This window comes from Rattus norvegicus, chromosome 20 (genome assembly GCF_021556685.1).
Source record: "Rattus norvegicus strain SHRSP/BbbUtx chromosome 20, alternate assembly SHRSP_T2T, whole genome shotgun sequence".
NCBI classification, from domain to species: Eukaryota; Metazoa; Chordata; class Mammalia; order Rodentia; family Muridae; genus Rattus; species Rattus norvegicus.
Genome location: NC_141553.1, coordinates 6,014,699 through 6,041,461, shown reverse-complemented (window position 1 = coordinate 6,041,461; position 26,763 = coordinate 6,014,699). Strand labels below are relative to the sequence as shown.

At 54.2% G+C, this 26,763-nt stretch overlaps 1 protein-coding gene across 8 annotated transcripts; it reads left to right on the top strand.

The window, feature by feature from the left end:
• The first annotated feature begins 442 nt into the window (after positions 1-442).
• Ip6k3 (inositol hexakisphosphate kinase 3) lies at positions 443-21,993 on the top strand. 8 transcript variants are annotated; one of them, NM_001432373.1, is given in 7 exon segments: positions 443-615; positions 9,095-9,170; positions 9,205-9,475; positions 15,323-15,521; positions 16,465-16,640; positions 17,999-18,174; positions 20,622-21,993. In NM_001432373.1, coding segments are annotated over 5 exon segments (1,206 nt in total). In that variant the 5' UTR covers positions 443-615; positions 9,095-9,170; positions 9,205-9,276; the 3' UTR covers positions 21,078-21,993.
• The last annotated feature ends 4,770 nt before the right edge of the window (positions 21,994-26,763 follow it).

Below are 26,763 nucleotides of genomic sequence, written 5' to 3'. Positions count from 1 at the left end.
GCGTGAGACTCTGAGTTCTACCCCAGCATCAAATAAATGAAGGACACAGGACACGTGAGAGGGCTCCTCGGGTAAGGGCACGTGTCACCAGGCCTGACTCTCAATCCCGGAGACCCACATGGGGAAGAGAACACATGCCTACAAGTTGTAACACACACACACACACACACACACACACACACAGATTTTCTAAATAACTAATCAGAGACTCTATAGCGAGCGATTAGCACCTAGAGTTCAGAACCAGTCACACTTCAAGATAGCCGAGCTGAATTCTCTGCCTTACCTCCTCCTCACCAAACTTTCCCCCTCTTCTTAGTCCCTGCCCCCCTCCTCTTCTTTCCTTTCTCTTCTTCCCCCTCCCTCCCAGACCCCTGGCCCTGCTCCAGAGCCATGGACACCAGCTGACAGCTGGGTATCCCAGCCCCAGAGGATCAGGTGGCTTCCCTTGCCCCAGCCACTGACAGCCTAGTTCTGGACAGGAAGCGACACCCGGGGCCTCAGCAGAGAGCACTGAGCTAGGCCAGGCCTTTTCCCGTGCTTGCAGACTGAGGAGGGCACTGAGAGACAAGAGCCCATGCTGCGTACTCCCGACACCCCCAGAAGGAGGCTCTGGTGAGTGCAGTCTTCGTGGAGGATGGGGAAGAACCATCTTGCTGAGCCCTTGATGGTGCCAGGGTGAGGGACAGAGGGTGTCTTAGGCCAGTTCCCATTATAGGGGAAGCCTCCGTACAGGCTGGTTGAGATGAGGGGATATAGACCTGTTGGAGGTGTGTGTGTCGTGGAATTTGCCTGTGTGTGTGTGTGTGTGTGTGTGTGTGTGTGTGTGTGTGTGTGTATGGTGTGCATGCTTGTGTGGGCTGAGGTGGGAGAGGCTGGGATGGGCAGCAATTTAGAGATGTGGGCATATGTCCATCTCCCATTTCTTCCAGCCCCCTTAGCATGATCTTCCCTCCCTCTTCCGGCGTACCACTAATGTGCTCCCCACATGTGGGCAAGCCAGGTCTGCAGCAGCGGCTGTGGGTTACGGGTAAAGGACTGGAGCCAGCCACTTTCCTTCAGACTAGGTTAAACCTTCCCATAGGCAGGCATCCAGGGGAAGTCCTTCACCCTTCTGAGCCAGGGATCAGCATGTCCTGTCCCATCAGCCCCACCCTTCTTCCTGGATGAGACCACGGGGTTGGGTGACATCAGTTCCCGTGGGCAGTGTCTTAGGGCAGGCCTGGGTGCAGGGACCTCTGAGAAACATTCATGGGAGACATGAACCACGGCTAATGACCTCTCCTGCCCTACACGGTGGCAGAATCTTGGAGACCCCACCCCTGCAGGGTCTCCAGGGACCCCAAGACCTGAATCTGAGCCGTGCCTATGATCTCAGGGTCATACATGGAGTTATGGGCGGGAGACCCAGCCCCACCCCTTTGAAAGAGGGTCTCGAGGAGCCCAGGCTGGCCTCGAATTCTACAGTTCATGCCTCCGTTTCTCAGGCTCCAGCATGCGTGTGTACCGCCTGCCTAGCTTAGCCACAGTGTTTGAGCTCATGAAAGACCCTATGGGAAAACTGAGAGCATGGTGCCAGCACGCTTGTGTGGCCCGTACCGGGCTCTCGTGTACTTGTTCTGCGCCTTGACACACTTCCTTCAGAAACTACACGTAGGAGGAATCTGAAGTCGTTCATGAGCAGCCCGGACCTCTTCCCTTCACTGCACACCTCACCAGGTTCTGACAGAACCCCAGGCTCATGACCGTGTCCTTCTGACGCGAGCCACATCTGCGCCTGGCTCAGGCTATTTGATTCAAGAGCCAACCCCACCTTTAAGATTCCCCCTCGGTCTCCAAAGGGCCCGCTTGCACCCTCTGATTCTCTACCGCTCACCCGTTGAGCTGAGGGTACTTACTGTTGGCCCACAGGGCAGAAAGGACGTGGCTGGGGCAGATCTTTCTTGGTACAGATGGGGAGTCTGAGGCTGGAGTGCCTCTTATGGGGGGGGGGTTCCCTGAATCTAGGCCCACCATGCTCTATCAGGAACCCAAGAAACCCTCCTCTGCCCCCGGTGCACTCTGGCTATGGTATCCTCTTTCCTCTTCTTGGCTGCACTCTGCACAGGCACTCAACTAAATCCTGTCAGGCAGAAATCCTTATGGTTGCCGTCTTGTTCACTATCAGCTGCGGGGAACGGCAATAAACTTTATGAAGATCAGTTGTTACGGGAGGAAACCTGCAGGCTGCTAAGGGAGGTGGGAGCGTGAGGCGTACATCTGCGTGGGCATTCCGTTGGCCTGCATTGCCCGATGGCATTCTGCTCCGTGTGGTCCCGGGACACCTGCCTGTGTGGGCAGCCATTTCTCAGCCTCCGTCGGCCCCTGTCCCTGCTGAAGCAGCCCTAAGAGGAGACGGAACCCAGTCTGGATGACTTCAGAGCTTTATAAAGACGTTGCTGATGGGGCAAGAGAACTTCAGCTATGGGCTCTGCACTTAGGAACGGGTCTGGACAAACTCGGGGTGTTCTGAGTATGCCCGCTGCTTGTTAGGTGTGGAGGGGCTGCTGGCTTCAGTCTTCAGACAGTGTTAATCTCTCCTGGATATTCCTGGCATCCACACGTGTACTGCTGCCCTCTGCCGGGGAAGGGTATGCTGGCACATCTCCCTGAGAGAGTCACTCCAGAAATGGGCAGTGCAGGGGGCTCTGGTGGGAAGGAGCACAAGAACACCAAGTATGCACACACACACACATACACACACACACACACACACACACACACACACTGCCTAGTTCTTGTACTCTCACCTTTAAAACCGTTGCTGGAGACTGGGAAGTGTGGCTCGACTGACGGAGAGCTTGTCTGACATTCACAAAGCCTAGGGTCCTGTCCCCTGCCTGTTACCACCTACGCCCTTTTAAATGGCTCCGGGTCCTCTCATCTCTAACAGATCGAAAAGATTCTCCCTCAGGCATCACAAGGACATTGAACCGTGCTTGTCCCAAAAGCGGGGAAAATGAAAAGAGATCAGGAAGATCGTGGGTTCAAAACCAGCCTGACCCAGAGACCCTGCCTCAAAACTGAAACCAGGGGTTGGGGATTTAGCTCAGTGGTAGAGCGCTTGCCTAGCAAGCGCAAGGCCCTGGGTTCGGTCCCCAGCTCCAAAAAAAAAAAAAAAAAAAAAAACTGAAACCAGACAAACCCAACGATAGCAGAAAGGGAGCCCGTTGCTGTCTCATAACTAGCACTATGCTAGTGACTAGCAAACCCATGTCTCCAGCACACAGACCTCTTGTCCAAGGTCAGGAACCAATCCTGTCATGCAAAGAAAGGCACCAGGCATGGGGAAGGGACTGCAGCCTGTGGAGAGCCTACCCCAGAGGTCTTAGTTAACAGTGTCCAAGGTCCTGGGTGTGGCTTGGAGGCCATGGGGCAGCACAGCCTGCTGGGAAGGGAGCCAGCAAGAGACAGTGTCCCAGCCTCGCTTCTGCAGAGCAGCCCTTCTGGGGTGCTTGCCTCCAACAGTCAGCCTTCCCCATGCTCCCCCCTGCCTTGGCAGCAAGCTCAGAACATCGCGTTGTGAGCTGCTGGGTACATTTGTCAGTGGCTGAAGGGCTCCCGAACTAATAATCACGGTATTAAAATTGTATTTGGTTCTCAAGCTGAAGGAATGTTGGGAGATTTTAAACATTAAGAGGAGAAGAAGGGGAAATCCCCTCTCAAAGGAAGAAATGGGTATGTAAATAAGTTTCTGGGCTGAGGGGTGTGGAGCATGGCCCCAAGAGCCTGGAAATCGTGCCTTCCTGGGAAATAGATGTTCTCTGAAGACACATATATCAGCCACAGCCAGGAAGGTGATGTGTGCCGTCCCCGAGAGCTCACTCCATATTGATCCCACCTAGCCGGAGAGCCAAGCAGGAGAGGCGGGCCTGGGGCTCCTGGGTTGTTCTAGAATGGACTTCCAGACGCCATTAACTCCTTCTGGAAACGTAAACCTCAGCTTTGCGGCCTGGATGGGCCCAGATAATGCACGGCCCTCGGCCTCGTGGGGAACTCTGAAAGTCCCCTGCCCATTACCACCTAAGCGGTTTTAAATGGGTTTCGGGTCCTCTCATCTCTAATAGATTAAAAAGATTCTCCCTCAGGCATCACAAGCACATTGAATGGTACTTGTCCCCGATCGCCGGCTCAGAGAGGCCTGTGAAATGTACCTGAGAGCTCTGGAGACGAGAGGGCAGACCATAAACCACTCGGCTTTTGAATTGTGTGGCCTGCTGTGCCTTGCCGCAGTCTCTTTCTTAATAATGTCCTTCCCAGAATGCCCTTCCCCCGAACACCTGAGGTTTTTCAGGATCTGTTCTCTCTGAAGGCTTCTGTACCTCTGTAATTTGAGAGGGGACTGTCCCTTCCCAGGCTGCACTGAGGCCCAGCAAGCTTCTGTGTGTGTGTGTGTGTGTGTGTGTTACCTTTCCACCTTATTTTTTTCTTATTTGGAATGTGTGTACCTTGTGTGTGCATATGTATACTGTTGTGTGGGTCCCTGGTGCCTGCAGAGTTCAGAAAAGATCACCCGAGCCTCAGAACCAGAGTTATAGATCGTTGGGCACCACCGTGTAGGTGGCCGAACCCCGGTCCTCTACAAGAGCAGCAGGAGTTTCTAACCACTGAACTATCCTTCCAGCTCCCACTTCTTCCTTTTGAGACAGGGTCTCTCTACAGCCCCGGCTGGCCTAGAACTCAGTCTGTAGGATAGTCTGGCCTTGAACTCAGAGATGCACTGCCTCTATCTCCTTGTTGGGGACTAAAGATGTGCGTGACCGTGGCTAGCAGCTTCTTTCTCTTTTTTTGAGACAAGATCTCCCTCAGATATCCAGTTTGGCTAAGCCCCAGGATCTCCCACTCCCCGCCCCCCGCCTCCCGAGGCTGGGGTTTACAGGGCTGTTATCACTGTAGCATGTCTGTTCTTCCCTTGGGTGCCGAGATCTAAAGTCAGATGCTCAAGCTTCTGAAGCAGGCACTTCACTAACTGAGCCCACCTCTCCCCCATCCCCCATCCCCCATCCCCTTCCCCTCCCCACTTCCCCCTCCCCTCCCGCTCTCCCACTCCCCAGCTTCAAAGGCTGGGCTCTTACCCCCCTCTAGTCACCCATGTCTCCCCTTTCCTGCCCCATCTTCTGCTTCCCTTTACATACAGGCCCTGAGCAGGTCTTCTCCAAGCTCTCCAAGGCTAAGCCATCTTCCCCCCCTGCTCCTGGTCACTTCTTAGGGCACCTCAGCCTCAGCCCAAGGAAGACCCCCCCCAGCCCTTCCATAAGGACCCTCATTACTAACTGCACAGATAAGTCGGATTCGCTGTGATATGCCGGTGTGTGCAGGTGGAGGGCCGGATTCACTCCCACCCTTCCCAGTCCCAGCCGTGGCTTCTGTACTTTCCAGTCAGTTTTCTTCTTTTCGGTTTCCATGTCTATTTATGGTGCTGGGACTTGAACCTATCATTCCTGGGCTATACCCCCCTCCTCTCTCCCAGAGGACCCACTTTTCAGCATAGTTTCCCCCTTACCAGTAAGCCTACAGTGCTCATTAGACTATTAGTATCTGTTGATTGAGAAAAAAGGAGGTAACAAAAACCTCTAGGAATCCCATAAATGCCTTTGAATGAGTTTGCCCCTACAATGCTCAGCCATGCTTGGGAAATGGCCGGGTTCCCCTCCTTTTAGAACAGGGAGTGTCCCCCAACCCAACCGAGCCAGGCCGGCTGCCACTCAGGCCTCATAAACCTTCAGGGAAAGGTCTGTTCTGATGTGGCCAGCTCATGGCCTTACTCACTACCGGCCCCACAGCCACACCCCAGAGGCCCAAGTTAGCCCCAGAGGCTGCTGGAGTGAGGCCCAGTGCTACTGCATTGAGGACATGACCCGGCCACAGGGAAGGAGGGAGCAGGGATGGGGGGGGCTCCTGTCCACTTCTTGGGGGAAGGGGCAGCTCTTGGCTGAACCCCTTCTTGCTGAGGGGCATTTCCACAACTCCTAGGGGCTTGAAGAAGAGGTGTGGGCTAGAGAAACACTCTTTCCAAAGCAGCTTAGGTCTCCTGTGAATGTATCAGAATGGGGGTGTCCCCTCAGGCAGGCACCTCACTTGCCTTTCTAGAACCACAGCTGACCAGTCATCCGGAGAGTCACTCACGCACCGATGCCCACGTTGGGGTGGGGGGGTCTTGCGTATGTGCACTCTCCCCTGAACCTGTGACAAGGCCACCACAGTGGACAGAAAAACAAACTTCTGTGACCAGCTCAGCCTCACCCTCAGTTGAGCTGGCGTTGGGGGAGGGCAGCTTGTGCTCCTGACAGATCTGAGGCTCCTGACTCACAGGAAGAGTAGGGACTGTGGGCCTGAATGCAAGGCCCAGGCAGCTAGGGCTGTTGATCTGGGACTTCTGGGAGAATGGAAGCCAAGGCTACCTTCACCTCAGATAGACACACAGAGTTGCAGGCCACATACAAAGGGAGTGAAAGGAAAACACCTCAGGCTCCCCAGGAACCCAAGGTCAGTGCAGAAAGCCACAGTTCCATCCCTGAGTCCATTCTGCATCTGACCTCCTCTCCCCGCCCCCTCCCCCCGCCCAACCCCCATTCTCCCCATCTGCCTCAGAACTGCAGACTGTGCAACCCAGGGACAGAAAGACCCTCAGAGGCCACCCGACCTAGAACTTAAGGCCTGCGAGGGCAGGTGCCTCAGTTTACCCAGCCGTCAAGCCCGGTGGGTTTTTTTTTTTTTTTTTGGTTCTTTTTTTCGGAGCTGGGGACCGAACCCAGGGCCTTGGGCTTCCTAGGCAAGCGCTCTACCACTGAGCTAAATCCCCAACCCCAAGCCCGGTATTCTTAAGGAAAGGCACTGCATCGCTGCCCTCAGGCCCAGATTCAGGGCTGGAGCTCTGCTCCGAAGTGCAGGGACCACTCTTGGAAAAGACTCCCAGAGTACGTGTAGCCAGGCCTCAGCGCCTGACCTCTGAGAGGACAGGAAAGGAGGACCAGGCTCCAGCTATCAGCAGGGAGGAAAGAATCACTCCTGACAGGTACACACTCCTCGGACGGTGCAGGCGGCCTAGCCAGGAAGCTCTCCATAGCCCCTGCCTGTTCTCTGGTGACCAATGGCCCTCCCCTCTTTCCAAGCCCCCCTGCCCCCTACCAGGACAGACATATTCACTCAGTGAGGTGCAGGGACCGTCTAGGATTGGGGGACAGTAAACTTGTCCCAGAACTACCTGTGTCTCACAGGTAGGTGACTCTGACCAAGTCCCAGTCTCTCTTTGGGGCTGTTTCCTGACTTTTAAGGTGAATAACAGACACCTGACGGTAACGATCAGGGAGCTGCTGAATACAGACTAACCTAACAGGCCTAGGTTCAAGTCCCCGTCCTTCTCATACCAGCTGGCCTACACAGGAAGCCCTCTTGACCCTCTCTATTCTGTTTCCTCAGCCCGGAAAGTGGGCTGACAGCCCCAGTGACCTCATAAGGTAGGGCTTAAACTGTCTACCTAAAGCCTCCAAAATGTTATGTGACATACAGCTACGTGTGGAATGAGGCGGTGCGTGTTGGCAGGCTCGAACTGACACCTGAGAGCCACGCCTGGCAAGTGTGGGGCTGGCCCCAGGGAGACCAGTGTGAGGCAGGAGCCTAGCCTCCTTCCGGGAGTGGCTATAAATGAACTCTACACATCAGTCATTCCTCTAGTTACCACAAGTGCCACTGGGGACAGAGTGAACCTCCAACGGGCTGGCTTGCAGGTTATGGGGCTGAACTACCTTGGGCCATGTGGTCTGGGTTCCATTTCCTTATCTGTCCACACATATTCCCAGATTCTCAAGGATCTCGAAAGCCGCCCTGCCCCTGCCCGTCCCCCAGGCCCCACCCACACCCCCTCATACAAACCAGTGGCCTCTCTCCACCTCAGGATACAGGTTCAGAAAAGGCCCTCTGGGTTTCCTGGCCCAGCCTCTCATTTCAGGCTTTTGCCCTTCCCTCCCCCAATACCTCACGGGCCACCCCAGTATCCTCAGCAAATGGGCAGGTGCCAGGCAGGGCCTGTGTCCCTTCCCTCTCTAACGGGTACACTCAGTGGCCTGAAGGACATAGGCTGGTTTGGGGACCCTGTGTGAGGACAAGCCTTGGACTTTCTATACTGTGGCACGCTGGCAGTCCAGGCAGATAGTAGAGCCTCTGTAAGCCTAGGTCCCAGACAAAGTGATAGGCACTGCTGTGTGTAGAGCCAGCCAGCCATGCCCGGGGCCTGCAGTGAAGGTCACTTAGAGGGTTAATGATGCCCAGAGCTGCCCAGTCACGTGGTGGCCAGGAGTCCAGCAGAGGGAGAGGTATTAATAACTTGTGGTGGGGGCCCTGCTGTGGGGACGTCCTCTCAGATGGGACAAACGCTCGGCAGAAGAGCCTCCCTCACCGACTCCTTGACATTCTTCCGAGAGAGTCCGAATGACTTCAGGAACTGGTTTTCCAGAGTTGCAGGGTTTGGTCAGGCAAGCCCACCTTAGGGAGCTCAGAGGAGGCGGTGGTGACGCTGGGCTCAGGGGACTTTCTGGACCCTTATCTTAAGTCTGTGCCTGACTCTACATCCTGGTCTACTGCATAGAGAAACTGAGGCCCAGGCAGCCTGAGTAACCTGCCCAAGGTCACACAGCAGCCGCCTATGATAGTCATAAAAATATCACAAATTACTGGAACACAGCTGTGCTCTACAGAAAGAAAAAAACCCTGTCAGACGGCTCTGCTTGCTTCTCCCTGGTTAGAGATAGATGTTTCCAGAAGGAGAAAGAGACAGCACAGGCAGGAGAAGTCAGGACTAGACCCCATGCTCTTGTTTGAGGGTTTAAAACGTTTTAATATGTAAATCCAAAAGACAAAAGACGCAAGGCGTTATTTAGAGTCTCTCCTCGCCCTTGAGTCATGGGAGCAGACCATGGCCAGTTACTCACTTCGGAAGCAAAACGCACCTGTTACCGTCTTGTTTTAGAGCCCACGGGGAACACACCCAGCCCGTACCCAGCCTGCAGCCTTCTTCATATAATTTCTCTTTTCCTTTGCTTTTGTTTTTGTTCTCCAGAGAAGTTGGCTGCCAGCAATCACTTGTGTTGGGACAGTTGTGAACGCCAAAAGAGAGAGAGAGAGAGAGAGAGAGAGAGAGAGAGAGAGAGAGAGAGCGCGAGCGAGCGCGCCAGAGACCACGGACAGCCCACCTGGTGGTGGACGCCAGCTTCTCCCCTCTTGCCTTCCTCGGGAGGTGACATGGTGGTGCGGCACGGCTCGGACAAGGGGAAGGCCGGGGTAGGCGTGCCGTTGGAGCCCTTCCTGCACCAGGTTGGGGGCCACCTGAGCGTGCTGCGGTACGACGCCTACACGGTATGCAAGCCCCTTATCTCTCAGGAACAGAAGTTCTACGAGTCCCTGCCACTGGCCATGAGACGCTTCACTCCGAAGTATAAAGGTGAGCGTGGGCGGAGCGGACTCAGCTGCATTCGTGGCTGCTGGCGCTGGGCATGGGGTGTCAGGGCTGTGTGGAGACAGTATCACTGTGCTGGTACATCTCCGAGTCTCTCCAGGCTTCCCGGTCACGAGCGTTAATGGCTTTGGAGATAGGTCAAGACACTCAGCGTCAAAGAATTGGCGATGGCGTCAAGGGACGCCTAGTCCTACAGGGTCCCAATGGGATGGTTATTCTACTCTGTGCTTTGGGGGAATTATGGGTGTGGCTGCGGCTAACTATGGGACCAAGTGAGGCTTCCTGAGCCTCCGTCTGGAGACCCAGGACAGACAGGACATGGGGAATCTGGGACAGGACTCCATTAGGAGTCCAGAATACCCACTCCGTACAGGAAGGGGAAAAAGGCCAGGCTGCCCTTAGGTCTGTGCATCTGGGAAGGCTATAAGGCGATTGGTGTGTGTTCTGGAGCCCAGGACAAAGGGGCAGCGGCGGGAAGAGAGCTCAGTTAGAAGGGCTGAGCCTCTTGGCTTTCTTATCTGATAACCCCTGTCCAGATCTGAGGTAAGAGTCTGGGGTTGGTACATGAGATCCTACAGAGTTGACAGCCTGGTGCCAGCCCAGAGCTGAGTGGCCTCCCAGAGGTCAGGTCCTCTGTAAAGAACCTTAGTTTCTCATGGCTGAGGGCTGCCGCCCTCTGCTAAAGGGTCTGCAGGGACAGCAATTATGACACTCAAGTAAGCCCATCAGAAACCCACTGTGGGGAGCTAGGGATATGCCTTGGTCCTCAGGAGAGTGCCTGCCTAGCATTCATGAAGCAGGGCACTCTGGTTTCCATCCCTAGTCCGTGTCCGCAACACACTTTCTCACGAGGTAGAGGCAGGAGGACCGGAAGTTCAAGGTCGCCCTTGGCTACGTGGCAAAGGGAAGGCCAGATGCGTCTGAGCTGGTGTTTCTGAGCGTGAGTTTCATCGGAGCTCCTGGGCTCCATTCTGGACCTGTCAATCCCCACCCAGGGTCATTAGCCAGGCTCAGGCTCCACATCCATCATGGACGTGAACGAGGGCTGCTAGGCATGGCCACACCCTGGCGTGGATGTGACTACTGGGCCTCTAGATGGCCTAGGAGGCAGGAGAGCTTGACCACCTGTGTGGCTCCACTCTTACACGCCCCGGCCTTCCCACACAGTCTTCCGAAGTCACAGGCCAGGGCTGCCTGGCTGGTCATTGTTTATCTTGTCAGAGCACAAGATAACGTCTGTCCCTCCATAACTGAACTCAGCATAGCAAGGGTGGCAGGTCCTTCCGTGAGGCTGGGTCTGGCTGGCAGCATTTCACACAGAGCTTTAGACCTGAAAAAGACCGTGGGGTTCTGTGCCAGGCAAAGGGGAGAGGCTGTTTGGGTCTTTAGGAGACCCTCATGTCACCCAGACTCTATGTCCTGTCTACACAGACCTACTGTCTGCTGAGGATGGCAGGACACCCACAGGCACTGGACACCTCTCCAGACAGACCCCTGCTTCCTAGGGATGCCTCTTTGGGGTCCTTTAACTCCACTTATAGACGCTCCCTTCTTAGAAAAGGCTTCCAGCCACAAATAATTATTGTAAGCTAAAAATATCATAAATTTAAAAGTGCATTTAATAGACAGAGTCTACCTCATGCCCTAGCTTAGCCCGCGGTACGCCATGAAATCGCTGGTGTGGGGGTGGGGGGTGACAGCCTCTGCCTGGTGTCCCGAGAGGCCTGCATCACTGGTCCAGGGAAAGATCGAAACTGGAAAATCAAAGGATGTTTTCTCCTGGATACATCTCACGCCTACGCCCACAGAGCAGCAAAGTCGTAGGTCAGACCCTCCTGCGCTGAGGGATGCCGCCTGCACCTCAAGCCGAAGGCCGTAGCTAAGTGGACGGTCCACACCACGGCGTCTAGCTCAGCCTTGCCTCTAGGATGTCTCACGAACGAACGGTGTTTCTAAACACGGCAGGGAGCAGCTGGGGCCAGGAACCTCCTGACTCCCTGGGATAATGGACGGCTGGCCTGACGGGGCTTGGTGGCACCCCAAAGCCAGGTTTTGATAAGGCAGAGCTGGAGCGTGATCCAGGCAGTGTGAGGAGACCCTAGAGAAGGCCCAAAACCCAGCAGGGCACTCCCACTTGTTCTTGGGTACTCAGAGTAGAACTGGGGACCAGTAATGGGGGTGGCTGGTTTTAACCAATAAGAAGGTGTAGTGGTTTAGTCCCTTGTGCTTGCTCTGGGCCACACCCCAGTTTACATAAACCTCCTAACTCCTTGGCACCCTCCTAAGCCCAGAGACACGGTTGGTCGAGGAAAGCCAGCTTGCCTGAGGCTGCATACGAGAGAGGCAGGCCCGGGATGTGAAGCCCTGATGTGTATCTTGGCCCCAGTCACCCACTCCACTGAGATACCTGGAGTGTCCATTTCAGGGTCCATCTAGCCCCAGGAGGGAGGAGACAGACTCTCTCAGAGCACTCAGGCAAAAAACAAAAACCAAAAATCCCATCATGTCAGCTTTCTTCCTCTGTGTAAAAATAAGCTTCCTCAGAGAGGTGAGGCCATTTCCGAAGTGGCTACTACATGCCCCAGAGCCCATCCCAATGCCTTCCCCCGACAAAGACATCAGGGAGAATTTGGGCTAGGGTGGCATTCTGAAGGAGAGTGCTGGGTACGTGCAGCTTGCTCTAGACCTTAGCTGGATTCCTAGTATGGCCATCCTGAGGCCGGACCCCTTGCTTCTCCGTCAGCCTTGGGTGAATGAGGACAGGAACCCGGGCTCATTTGGTGGAGGGTTTGGCCAGATTCGTATTACAGATGGCGGTGGTGAATGTTCTCACAAGCTTAAAATAAACGCATGGTACGATTTCTGCCAAGGCTCAGGAAGCTCTTTGGTCAAACCAAAATTACTGAGATGCCCCGGGCATGCCAGTCATAGCAGTAAGCACTCTGTCTGCCTGGCTGGCACACTCTCAGGCTGAGATGTGTAGGACAGGTTGTGGCAAGCCCTGAGGCTCCCAGTAGGGCCTCAGCAACAGACCTCAGGCCTCTAGGTCTCAGACCCATAGACACAATGGCTCCTGATCGTATAGCATACATAACCCAAGCACCAGAAAGTCTGCCTTCTCCCGGGTCAAGGGCAGGCAGTCAGCACAGTTCACAGGGGAGATCTCAATGGGCCAGCTCTGGGGAAGGGCTGTGCTGAGCCTCTGAGAGAGGTCACGGGAGCTAGGAGACAGCCGGATGGTGAGCCTACCAGAGGCAGAGAGACAGCCACAGGGACACTGAGCTGGAAGCTCTGGCTATATGAGGAATGGAGATGGCTTTTGGGTTCTATTAGTTGTGGGTTTTCTCCACCTCCCCTCGCTGGCCTTTACGTGGGCACTCAGACAGGAACGGAGCCTGGAGCGGTGGGGAAGGTCACATTTCTTGTCTCTCCAGGGAGGCCTCCTGGGCACAAGCTGCCAAGAACTGTGTTTGCTGGCAGCCATGTCACCGTAGGCCCTCGAGTAGAAAAGGCCGTGGGCCGCCAGATGGGAATGTGAACTTTAAAAGACCCTAAAAGACATTGCCTTTGGCTGGTGGAACTTCCTGGCCCTGCTAAGCAGCTAGAAGGGCACAAACTCCCTCCAGGACAGGCGCGGGGGTAGCTAGGGCTCCCCCTTTGTCATAGAGGACTCATGTTAGAGCCGGAAGGTCCTCCTCCCTTGAACAAGCACCTCGGGGCCCAAGGACTCAGGGCTGGGAATGCAAAGACTATATGCCCTGGCCTTCTGAGAGACGGTGCTCTCCTAAGGGCTTCACCCAGGACTTCTGTGTCCCCTCCACAGGACAGAACGGCCAGAACCTGTTTCTGGGAACACAGCAGGAGTGTCCTGCGTGCATACGTGGGTAAACAAGGCCTGATTGTGTCAGACTGTCCCCTGGAGTCCTGGGAAATGTGTTATGGCGTGCCCTTTCCTTAGCGGCCGTGTGCTCGGTGGCTCCATCGAAGGCTGGATATGTGACCTTGGCTCAGACGCCACCATCTAGGAGTGATGAGGAAATGTCCCTAGCTGGTCACCCCAAGGCACAGAATGATCATGCTTGACCCGTCGTGTGGTTCAGGATGAACGCTGGTGTCAGATAAACGCAGACACTAACAGCATTATTTATTACTGCTGTGGTAGCTTCAGGATGGGGCGGGGGGGAGCCCACTCTTCAGGAGTCTGAGAGAACTCAATGTCCCTCCCCGGCTGCGGAATTAGGCCACCAGGAATCTGAGATGACAGAACTTGCTCCAGGACTCCACTGGGCTAGGTATAGCCGACTCTGGAGAGCCACCTTGGGAAGAGAGGGTCCGGGATGACAGCCCCCAGGGGGTGAGCAGGGATTCAGGCAGGAAAATCTGCAGAGTAGCCGCTCCTACTGGGGAGGTAACCAAGGAGCCTGGGAAGAAAACCAGCATAGAGCACATCAAACACCCCACCCCACCTCCTCTCCGGTAGGAAACAAACCGTGTTCAGGAGAGTTTTTGTAAGGGACTCTTGGCAGAAGTCCATGCAGGCTGGAGTGTGCGCTGGAAACTGTAACTGCTCGGAGCATGCAGGGCAGGAGGGAGGAAGAGACCCCGCTGGGATGCAACCGACCCACAGCAACAGGGCAGGGGCACAGACAGCTGAGTAAGTTCCTTCCCTTACCCTCCCACCTCCATGAGGGTCTCGCTGGCCAGAGCCACTGGGAAGCAGGCAGAGCGCAGGAAGGCATGGTGGCAGTGCATGCGGCCAGCTCCTCAGCACCAGGCAGAAGCTGAGAAGAGGGTGAAGCCGGGAAGGGAGGAGGACAGGACCGCCACATGCCCTGTTCTCAAACAGTACAAGGCTGTCTGTGAGGTGGCAGGGCAAGGCCAGGCACCGCAGAGAGGGACGCCGGGCTCCTGCACTCTGACAAGGACTCCATGAGGTGACCACGCTAAGTGCCCCTCATACGTAGCTTCCTGTCCCACCAAAGTATCCGGAATAACAAAAGCAGGTTAGGTGAGCTCAGGGGAGGTCATTGTCAGGTACCACGAGGTAGGGAAACCTTGAAGGCTCTAGGATCTCAACCTTCCAGATGCTGCGCCCCTTTAATATACCCCATGCTGGGGTGACCCCCCAAACCATGAAGTTATTTCGTTGCCACTTCATAGCTACTGTTATGAATCATAGCAGTATCTGATATGCAGGATATCTGATTTGTGACGCCCCCCAAGGGGTCACAACCCGTAGCTTCCCTAAGAACCACACACATCCCAAATCTCCATATGCTAAAATACACAGCCAGCGGTGATGGCCGGGTCGCAGTGGGAAAGGCAGAAAGACTGTGTGATGTAGGGCAGAAGCCTGAGTCCAGCAGCTGCCTCATGAAGGCTTGCTAGAAGAAGCTGGCTGGCTGAAGGCAAATGAGAGGATAGAGATGTCTGAGGAGGCAGAGAGGAATGGCCAGGCTTCCCTTAGGTGGCGCCCCCTGGAGGCAGGGAGGTGGGGAGGCGCTCTGAGGTATCCCAGGTTGTCCAGGGATAGATTGTTGTTGGCCCTGGTATGACCGGGAAGGCATGAGTGACCGCAATGGTGGTAGTCTTAATTCTAGAACAATGTAGAAAGAGTAAGAAGTCGGGTGAGGTCACCCCAAGGCTACTTTCTGCAAGCTCCAGGGTAGGCACTGGGGACACATTCAGGACCAGGGTCAATCTTGGCTCTTCCTTGAAGGAGGAGCAAGGGAGAGAAGGAAGCTGCCCAGGGTCACCAAACTCAACAGTTATGACCCCTGACCTATGACCCATTGACCCAGTGTGCTCTCCCCTCCCTCCTGTGTCCTGCAGGTACCATCACGGTGCATCTCCGGAGAGACAGCAGAGGCCATCTCGGCCTGGTTGCCAACCCGTTGAAGGAGAACCTGGAGCCTTTCCAGGTCTCCCCAGAGTCCAGAGCGGTAGCTCTCTGGCAGACACTTCAGCAGACCACCAGCAGTGAGGGCAGCCCCTGCCCCCTTGCCCAGATGGCTCACTCACTGAAGGAGAGGTGAGGCTCATGGGGGGGGGATGGGACAGAAAGCTGGGGGACTGTCCCTCAGCACGCACTACACTGTGCCCAAGGCCAACCACTCCATGTAGTGTTAGAGTCTAGAAACTGAGAAATTCAGATAAAGAACTGTGGCAAAGAAAGGGCTGGATCGACTCCTCTGTCCCTTCCTGGGGGAGGATGGAGTTGGAGCTAACACACAGGCAGGGCGTGTGCTCCAGAGCAGATCTCTGGTACCTGCTTGTTTAATTAAATACCTGCTTCACTGAGACCATGCAGGTCTCTGGGGAAGAGCATGCAGACAGAAACCTTGGAATAGTTTACTGAGAGGAAGTGTGCCTAATTTCTCATGGAAGTCAACTTTTAGCAGATCGTGAGGCAGAGTCTGGGAGAGTGAGTCCCAGGAGACAAAACAGCCCCAGGGGCCTAAGGACCTTAGAGAGATCTTGGGGAGCCTCTGATACTGTCCGCTGACCTTTCTCAGAGTCCCTGGGGGCAGGAGCTGATACAGTAACAATGTTGCTCTTCCCCAAGGAGTCTCAGATCTAATTAAGCTCTTGGCTCAGCAGCAGGGCGGTCCCTTCACAGCTGGAGCCAAGATTCAGAGCACACTTTGTAAGGCACTGGTGAGGTCTCAAGGACATATCACACGCCAGGGCCTGAATCCAGACCCCAGACCCTTGAGGTTCCAGGTGGGGCTCCCTTTATCATCTTGGTAGCAAGAGTGGATCTGAATCACTCCAGCCCTTGGGGGTAGCACATCTAAGAAAAGCCCTGAAAGGACCTGGACCTGGCGTGATCTGGTGTCAGGACCCTGTGGTGTCCCTAGTGACTTGGTGAGAGACCTGTGCAGTGGTCCGGGTGGCTTTTGTCAGCCACAGCTATCCTTCTTACCTCTGGCCACTGCTGCCGAGCTGTCTTCAAACATTTCTCTCCTCTACAGTGCAGCCAAGGCGCTCCTGAGGTCCGACTGCCACCTCAGTACCCAGGCCTCCCCGCTGGTGGAAAGTGCAGTTGGGAGCCAGATGGAGAGAAAGGGCTTTAACCCGTGGGGCCTGCACTGTCACCAAGCCCACCTGAGTCGCCTGTGCTCCCAGTACCCGGAGGACAAGCGGCACCGTATCCTTACCACCCGAGGACCTGCACACAACCCCTAGGGCAGGTGTGAGCAGAGGAGGACAGAGGGAGAAATAGATGGGCGCACACACACACACAGAGACACACAGACACACATGAATGCACACACACAGGCATGCACACACACACAGGCATACACACACATACATATATAGGCACACACACACAGGTATACACACACATGCATGCACATACACACAGGCATACACATACATGCACACATATCCACACACACACATGCACACATGTACACACAGGCATACACACACATGCATAGGCACATACATGCACATGCAAACACTCAAGGAGACAGATGGGGAGAAAGAAACAGATTCAGGGGCGTTCTGAAGATTTGAACCCACAAGACCAGGGTCCCAAAGAAATCAGATTCCCTTCAAAAGAAAACTCCGAGAGGGAGGGAGGCAGAGAGACAGAGAGAGAGAGAGACAGAGAGAGAGAGAGAGAGAGAGAGAGAGAGAGAGAGAGAGAGAATTCGAGAGCAGGGACATCCCACTAGTGGCTGAGCTGGCCCCTGGCATGTCTGTCTCTGGTACTTCAACAGTGTAGGAGAGATGGGGCTGGGTTACTCAGGGACAGAGAAGAGAATCCCTTGCTAGGACTAGGTGGGGACAGAAGCACGCCTCTCTGTGCCCCATTCCATTGCAACATCTCTTCCCTTCAGGTCTTTGCCTGCAGCCCATGGGCTGTGGAGAAACCCTCAGGGGAGGCAGACCTTCCCTACAACAAAATGCCCCACACCCCACATCCCTCCCCACACCCCCACTCTCCCCTATCCTCACCCCCCACCAGGTAGCTTAGGCCGGTCTATCCTCTGACTACTTACTGAAAAAACAAAACAAAACAAAAAAACCTGGTGGCTGCTCTTGCAGTATTTACTATGACACATCTGCCGCCCTAATCCCTGAGAAGCTTTTGAAGGATAATTACTCCGCTGAAATTAATATTCCTGCAACTTTTCTCCAAGGCGAGCACCAGCCCCTTGTCCCAGAAGGCACAGGCCCATTCAGCGTCTGGAGGTCTCAGCCCTGTGATTTTCCTGCCGTAAAATGTAAATTGGGCATGGCCTGCCAGGAATTTCATGCCTGCGTTTAAATTTCAACCTCAGAGCAAAATGGAAAGAAGGTATCTCATAAACTCCCCCTAAATAAATGGACTTATTAAAGCAGATGCCGGAGAATATCTTGCATTCCTAATAGCCAGGCTCAGGGGTAAGGGGGGGGGGGAGGAAGCAGGAGGGAAGAATGGGCGTGGACCGGCTCCAGCAGCCTGGGCTGCCTTCCCTGATGACCTCAGAGCCCCCCTTGACTCAGCCCGCCCAGGGTTCTTGCTGTTGGAAAACGTGGTGTCCCAGTACAAGCAGCCCTGCATCTTGGATCTAAAGATGGGGACCCGGCAGCACGGGGACGACGCGTCGGAGGAGAAAAAGGCCCGTCACATGAAGAAGTGTGCGCAGAGTACTTCAGCCTGCCTGGGCGTGCGAATCTGTGGCATGCAGGTAGGTGCGGAGGGCTGGCTGCAGGGGTCAGAGGCTGGCATCTCGCCCTGGCAGGTCTGGGTACCTGCTACCTCTACTCCCCCTCCCCCCAACCCCCTTCAGAGCTCATATGGTAAGGAAGTAACAGAGAAGGTTGAAGGATGCTTTTCAAGCAAGGAAATATGTATTCTGGTCTGAGATGCTAGGCAGTGCTGGTCAGTGGTGCTTTGTTTTAGGGTGGGATTTGAGCATCTCAGGTTGACTTCAAACTCCTTATGTGGCCAAAGCGGACCTTGGACTCCTGATCTTCTGCTCCCACCTCCCGAGGCTTGAGGTCCCCCGTGTCGATGTTACTCTTGCTGCATTCTGTGGTGCTGGGATGGACCCCAGAGCCTTGGCAGAGGAGGCAAGCATGCTTACCACTGAGCTGCAGCCCCGACCCACACACTGGTCTTTACCATTTGGGGCAGTTAAAACTTTGCACAGTAGTCCTGAGACTCCTCCCCTCGCTGGGCGGGACTTTTAATGACAGTGCCAGGCAGGGGTTGGAGAAGAGCTGAGAAGACACATCTGATAGTTTACTTATGCCACGTGCATGACAGGGCTCAGCCCCGTCCCCTTCAGAGGTGGTGCAGCAACCTGTTCTTTGGAACTCCCGTTAGCTGTTCTCTCTTCTACAATCAGCCTTTCTGCTTCTTTTTGCTGCATGGCCGGGTTAACCAATGGGAAGGTCAGAAGCCACTGAACCCAGTCACAGGGGTGGCTTCTTCCCTTACTGCCTGGCTCCCACACCTCCCTACATAATTTAACGTTTATGTATTTATTTTATATATGTGGGTGCGCTGTCACTGTCCTCAGACACGCCAGAAGAGGGCGCCGGATCCTATTCCAGATGGCTGTGAGCCACCATGTGGTTGCTGGGATTTGAACTCAGGACTTCTGGAGGAGCAATCGGTGCTCTTAACCGCTGAACCATCTCTCCTGCCCCCTACCCTTGTTCTTATAAGACAGGCTGGACTGTAGGGAAACCGGCAGGACTCCAGCCCACCCCACCTCCCAACAGCCTGACTGCTCCATACAAAACCGGGCTCTGCTTTGCCCATAAACGTTATGACTTTCCTTAATTGAAACTGCCACCCCTCGAAGCTGAGAGTCGAGTCCATAAATTCATCGCGCAGATGTCCCTGGGAAGACTCGGAATGCAACCCTCAAGAGAACAGAATGGGGATGATTTGTGGAGTGAAAGGAATCTCTCTGTGGACCTGCAGCCTTCTGCAAGTGATCTGATTTATCTGAAAAGTGATGCCTTTCGTGCGTTTGCAGAGGCTAATTTAGCAGCCCATCTTCAGCCTATCATAGCTTTCTGATTAAAAACAAAGCAAAACACATTATGTAACACAAAGGCAAGACAGGCTTCCAAAGAGGACTAGCCAGTTACAGGCAGCCCTGTGCATGGGTGCCAAGTCCCCCTGTGGCTCTTGCAGCAGCAGGCTGTGACTTCGTCTCTGCTGCCCCGAGCTGTCTGGACTGGATATGACCACCATGGTGTCCTCATCAGCATCTTTCTTCTGCCTGCTCCCTTCAAATGCCAGGGCAAGGGCAGGAAATAAAGACACTGAAGAAAAGGACCATTTGCTGGACAGGGAGGCTGAGGGCCTCTCTGCTTCCCAGGCTGCTGCCTGCAGGCCCTACCTAGGTCCAAGCTAGCCTTCTGTTCATTTGACCTGGGAACAATTCACCTTGACCGTCTGGAAGAGCTATCCCCGAATGCTTGAACTCCGTGAGAAAGGACTCGGCAACTTTGTGGAAGGAGAACTTAATCGACCTGGCTCTCCAAGTCCGTCGGCCTGATTTCAGATTCCTGCTGCGGCTTTCAAGCTTGGGTTTTGCTAATATCTGAACCGAAGACGGCCAGAAGCCAAGATTTGAATCACGACTTGGAAGTTGATGGCGGAAATTCACGGGAGAGGAGATCCAGACCTCAGAGTGGTGCGCTGAGGGTCACCTCTGCGGGTGAAGGATCTCTGGGACTAGACCTGTGAAGAAAAGACTTTAAAATATACACTCCAGATGGGAGCACAATAGAGACTGTCTCCTGCGCATCTCAACCGCTGTTTCCCAAATAGCCTAGAAATCACCGCATAGGTTATGGGAGCTGGTTATGCTGCTCCTATAGAAAAGGCAGGCTTGGTTTGGTTTGAGAGAGGGTCTCTCTCACATAGCACAGGTTGGCCTTGAACTCACCCTGTAGCTGAGGATGACCTTGAACTTGTGATTCCCCTGCCTCTGCCTTTCACGGAGCCCAAGTTATACAGTACTAAGGATTGCACACAGAGATTTGATCTTGCTAGACAAGCGCTCTGCCAACTGAGCCATGTCCCCAGCCCCCACCGCGCTTTTCTCTTTTTTTTTTTTTTAAGTTTACAATCCTTCATATATTTTTCCCCCTCTCTCTCTTCCAACCTAAGGTTTATCAAACCGATAAGAAGAGTTTTCTCTGCAAAGATAAGTACTATGGAAGGAAGCTCTCCGTGGAGGGATTCAGGCAAGCCCTTTCTCAGTTCCTCCATGATGGAATCCGCCTCCGCACCGAGCTCTTGGAGCCCATCCTGCGTAGGCTGCAGGCGCTGCTCACTGTCATCAGGAGCCAGAGTTCTTACCGCTTCTACTCCAGCTCCCTCCTCATAATCTATGACGGGGAGCCTCCCCAGACGGCTCCCGCTCCCCAGACCACCCAAGGCAGCACTTCCGGTAGCACTTCCGGTGACCCAGCCAAAGTCGATGTCCGGATGATTGACTTCGCTCACACGACATACAAGGGCTCCTGGAACGAGCGCACCACTTACGAGGGACCAGATCCTGGCTATATCTTCGGCCTGGAAAACCTCATCGGGATTCTGCGGGATATCCAAGAGGGAGAGTGAAGCTTCTCGGAACTTTCTGGGATTTTTCTGGGCTGCAGAATTTTGCAAAGGGACCCAAGCTAGGGTAGTCTAGAGTCCCCCGTAGGTGTCTCTGTAATAACCAGAAGCCAGGCGTTGTTGACAATTGCTACAGAAATCTGCTCTGCAGTCAGCCACCCCCCACCGGGCAGCTCGCAGCTCCTCTTGGAGCAGCTGGTGAAAGGCACCATCGTCAAGTGCACAGGAGGGTGTAGCCTGGGTCAGAGGCCCACGCTGTGGTGCTGCAGGGTGCCTGCATTCCAGACCACTTCTATGTTGTCAGGCCGCAGTCCTCAACCCCCACAACCCCCACGCGGGAGAAAACCCTGGAAGAAGCCTTGAAGAGTATTCTGCTTGCGAGGATCAGCCCCTCCCCAGGCAGAGCTATGCCGCCTACCTCCTTTGATGAGTCATAGGTGGGACAGGCAGGAGTGATCCCAAGTTAAATGTGAGAGGAAGGGTCTCTGCAGACTTCTGGGGGCGGGGGGGAGGGGGTGGAACTAGCAAGCCTTCCACACTCGTGGCCACATGATGTCCCTGACCTGGAAACGCAGCTCCCAGTGGCAGCAGAGTGCACCCACAGAGAAGCCAATTGCTTTCGGTCCTATTCCCCATTTCTATTTATTTATTATTGTGGGTGCGTGCGTGGGTGGGTGGGTGGGTCAGGGTTGGAAGCAGAGAACCTAGAAGACCAGGAACCCCCTGATGATGTTTACAAGCATGGTGGACACAAGTGAATAGGAAACCAGAGCGAACGGGTCTAATGAATTCCTTCTTCTGCAGCATTGAAACTTGTTACAATGCCCTGGAGCCCGGTGCTGCGCTATGCTCCCCAATTAGGGAAATAAATTTGTTAATAAAATTGCTGAGGTCACCAGTGATTACTGGTACGCCTTAATATCCTTTCTGTTTGTTTATTCTGAGCAGCGTGCTGCCCGGTGCAGCCAATTTATGAGAAACTGGTGTGTTCAGTAAGAACAGCTCGCCAGTTCCCTCCCATGTTCCCTCAGGAAACCCGGTAGCGATGGGCCTGAGAAAATATTTGCAGGGGGGTGCACAGCTGGTGATACATGCTTGTAGTCCCCGCACTTGGGAGATTGAGGCCGGAGGATTCGACATTCTTTGGCTACAGAATGCTTCAGGCTAGTTTGGGTTATATGGGACCCTGTCTCAGGAAAAAAACAAAACAAAACAAAACAAAATTGCACGTGTCTACAAGCAAGCCTGGGAAGGAAGGGGCCTAGCATCTGAAACCCCTAGAGCACAGCATTAGGCACCGGTGGAATCTAATGATAAGGATGATATTCCTGAGAGTCCACTATGATAGAAGGGAAGAAGGAAACTTGTTTAGTTGGGCACAGTGCACTGGGGAGACAGAGGCAGGTAGATCTCTGTGAAGTCGGACTGGCCTGATCTACAGCCAAAGTTTCAGGCCAGCCAAAGACTACCTAGTGAGTCAGTCTCCAAAGAGAAAGGGAAAAAGGAAAGGACCTGGATTTCAAAGCAGGTTAGCTCTTCCAAATGACGCTAGCCAAGGTAATGATGTCATTAATTTGCATGCACTTGCCTGCGGCAGGAAAATGGGATCCAACCTGGAATGACTCTATTCGCCAATGACAGTTAGATCCCTGAAGGCTGCTTTCTCTGCTGCCACATCAGCTCTCCCCTCCAACCTCTCTCAGCTGAGGGACTGACCTGCTGCAACCTGGGACACTGCCCCCCCAGTGCTCTCCTCCTACAACTTCCCACTGTGCCCTTCCTCCTCCTCCCCCTCCTCTCCCCCACTCCCCATCCTTCCCTCCCCCTCCTCCTTCCCTCTCCTCCTTTCCCTCCTTCCCCTACCTCCTCCTCTCCCTTCCTCCTCCTCCTCCCCCCTCCTCCTCCCTCCCTTTCTCCTCTGCCCATGTTCAAGACCCAGACCAAGTTCCATTCCCCAGCGAAAAGTAGTTCACAATAAAAAGAAAACAAAAAGGAACAGAGCTGGGTTTGGTTTTAGAAACCCAGACAAGGACATGTGAGCTCACTGAGCATCCCTAAGAACTTGGTGAGGTCATAGGGCAGTTGAGATGCACTCCTGTTTGGGGGTGGGGCTGGAGTGGGGCGGAGTTGGATGATGGGGAAACGAAGCCAGGGGTGCCAAGAACACTGGGGAGCACAAGGGAAGAGCCTGATTACGTGCCCAAAGCTAGCTCCCTCTCCCCCACACTAGTGGCTCTCCTCTCTCTGAGTTGAGAAACACACAGGTTCTAGTCAGAGTAGATTGCAATTCACAGCGCCAGTCACAAGGGTAACTTTCCAGGTCGGGATGGTCAGTGGAGAGCCCCTGCTTGGTCATCCAGGACCCAGGCTCCTCCTAAGCTGAGCCGCTGTGGTCTTCCACATGCGGTCCAGACGGCTGCCGGCTGCCGTAGACAGGTGCAAGGGAGGCTGCAGAAGGAAGGACACAGGCACGCCCACGCCCCACGGGCAGGAACTAGTCATGAGGCCCTGCCTAGATGCCATGGAGCTGACACTAGCCGGGCAGGCAGAGGTGATTCACAGGCTCTGCCCCTGACTTTTCCATCGAGGCTTTCCAACTTGTGTTTTTCCTCTGTTCTTCCCCTCCTCCTCCTTTTCCTTCTCCTCTCCTCTTTTTCTCTGGTCTACGAATCCTGCCTTTTCATTTCTTATTTATGCCTTTCCGCTGGCTCCTCAGGTCTGAGTGTCTTCTCTCCAAATTCATGGGTTGCAGCATGATTCCCGGAGCCACGGGTCTCAAAACCCTTTAAAGGGCTGTCTGTCACGGGGGTGCGATGGGATGGCTCAGTGGGCTTGCCACGCAAGTCTGATGACCCGAGTTCAATTCCCACATGGTGCATAAAACTGGAAGGAGAAAAACAGGCTCTACAGAATCATCCTCTGACCTCCAGGCCCATCATGTCAGACTCCTACATCCTGAGCACACATTCACACAAAAGGGCTGGTGGCCTGTCTCGCATCTCAGCATCTGGAGGGGACAGGCGGGAAGAGCAGATGTTTTAGGTCATCCTTGGCTACACAGAGAGAAGCCTGGGTGGGGGCTCGCCAGCCCCTCCTCCCCGTGAGGCCACATTACATCATTTATGAAGAACTGGCTTTCACCAGACAGAATCTGATAGCGCTTTGATCCTGGACTTCCAGTCTCTAGAGTTATGAGCAATAAATTTCTATCTACGAGGAAAAAATTATCCAAAGTAGAAATGGGTTTGGTGAGAGCCTAGCCCATCTTTACAATAGCTTCTCCCTCCATCACTATCATATGGACAGCTGACACGGGGAAGGGGGTGCAGGAGGGAGAGCGGGCCCTTCCTCTGAGTCCTCCGAGACTGGGAGACCCTACCTAACATGGCCCCAAAGATATCTCTTCTGGGAGCCATCAACATTCACTCCTCCCTGTAAGGTCCAGACAACAAACCAAGTTACCAAGTTGAGATTCCCCCGGAGTTCACCCTAGGGCACGTAGGACTTTCCTGGGCTTCTTTATAGAGTGTGGGTGACCCCCCAAGCAGCCACACTGGAAAGTGTTAACCCGGTGTGGATGACTCTGCATTTCCTCCCCAGTTAACTTTCCATAGCCTGTGTACTCTAGCATCCTGAGACCCTGAGGGAAGAATTGTTTGCAAATGGTTGTCAGGAGGAGGCATGGGAGCCTTGGAAGCCTGGGTAAGGGCTCGGTGCCACTCCAGGTGATCTCTTGTAAGCAGTCATGGCTGCTTAAACATGAAGGATCAAATGTTGCCACAAAGAGCAGACCTAGGTCACCCCGACTCATGGAGCAACCTGCCTCTGGCCTGGCTTCTCCCCCTCCCTCTCCGGCTTTGCCAACAAGGGAGCAGGGCGGCCTCAGAGACAGCCATCCCCCAACTCCGTTCCCTGGGTGATTAAAGAGGAGGCCGAGGAGAGGACCGTTATTACAGCTTTTTCATAATGCAATGTTATCAGCAAGCTCTGGGCCTCTGGGCAGTGTGCTGGCAGCCTCATCGCTCTCCCAGGCTGCCGGGGCTTCCTGGGCTACTCAGGGAAGGGCAGGCTACTGTCTGATGAAAAGAATGTCCAGGCGCGACAGCTCATCACCCTCTCTTCAGAATGATCTAAACCTCTTACTTCTGATTTAAATCTGCGTCCTCAGTGGCCAGCCACAGAAAGCAGATGAGAGAGAGAGAGAGAGAGAGAGAGAGAGAGAGAGAGAGAGAGAGAGAGAGAGAACTAAAATGCTAAAATGAGTGTGCTGGGGTGCCAAGGAGAATGGAGGGGGTGGCTGGAGGGGTGCTCTGGGATTATTGAATGAGCTGTCAGGATGCTGGCTCCAGCCATACCCCAGCTTCCCACTGTACCGCACTTCTAGCCTCTTCCTCCCTGGCTAGGCCGTCCTGAAATGAGGCTCTCCCAGCATCTTAGAGGCGGCAGGGATGGTGAACAGGAGATGCTGACCCACAGTTTCTCTTCAGTACCGTTTACTCCCCATGCTTCATTACCAGAGTTGTTAGGGGGCAGAGCCTGCGCCCTAGCAGCCCTTAGTCTGTCTGTCCCACACTCTGCCACTCCCCTCAACAGGCCAGTTAAACAGACATATAACAGTGAGAAGCAGGAGAAAGAGATTTATTCAAAATGGCCCCATTGGGAAGCAGATCAAATGAAGAGACCCAGAGGCCTCCCCTCCCTCCCGTCACCTCTGGAGTCCTGGCACGAAGTTTAGGTTTGAACAGATTGCAAGGAGAATCGTGCACCCAAGCGGTCCTGGCCACGGTGTGGTCCTGCCCGTCACCAACTATCATTGCCTCAGCTCCAGGCTCTCCTACGAGGTGATCTGACAAGCCGTGTGAAATCTCTTTCCAGGAGACACGCTCCCCCTCCGAGTAGTGTCTGTCCGGGCCTCAGCTTCTTCCTCCTCTCAACACGAGACTCTGGGGGAAAAAATCTCCTGTTCCTTGGGGCAAATTGTCTGAATCGTCTGTCTGCCAAAGGGAGGGGAGGAGTGTCAGTCTAGAGTAACTCACCCCAGAAGCTGGAGAGGCAGCTCAGCCTCGAAGAGTGTGTGTGTGGACTGCTCTTGAGGGAGGACCCAACTTTGATTCCTAGGGCCGTACACACGGCTCACAACTGCCTGAAGCTCCTACTCCTGGGACTCCTTGGCCTCTGCTCTCCTGGCAGGGGCACCTGCGCTCCATTGTGCCAGTGCAGTCTCAGCTCCAGTGAGGGGCTACTTACTGTGTGCCAGGCCTCCTGTCAGACAGTGACCTATTCTGCGAAGCCCAAGGGGACACATGATGAGTATTGCTTTGGTGACACCGTCAGGGGGCTTGGGCAGATGAAAAGATATCTCGGCAGACTTTAGGACCTCTGGATGCCCAGACTCTCCAACTTACCCGGACCACCCGAGTGTGTTTAAGGATGCCTGTTCACCGTCAACCACATTTTCCTCGGGGACACGAGATCTCTGCAGGGTCTGGGTAATACATCTGTGTGTTGGAGCCAACCCTCTCCTGCAGTGGGTTAGGCTGAGAGAGGAAATCGCAACTAAGCATTTAATTCCCCTTTAATGTTTACATTATTAACACCAGCGTTACAAAATGATTTTTTTTTTACTTTTTTTTTTTACTTTCATGCGATGTAAATGTGCGATTCAACGACTAGATTACCGGGGATCGTT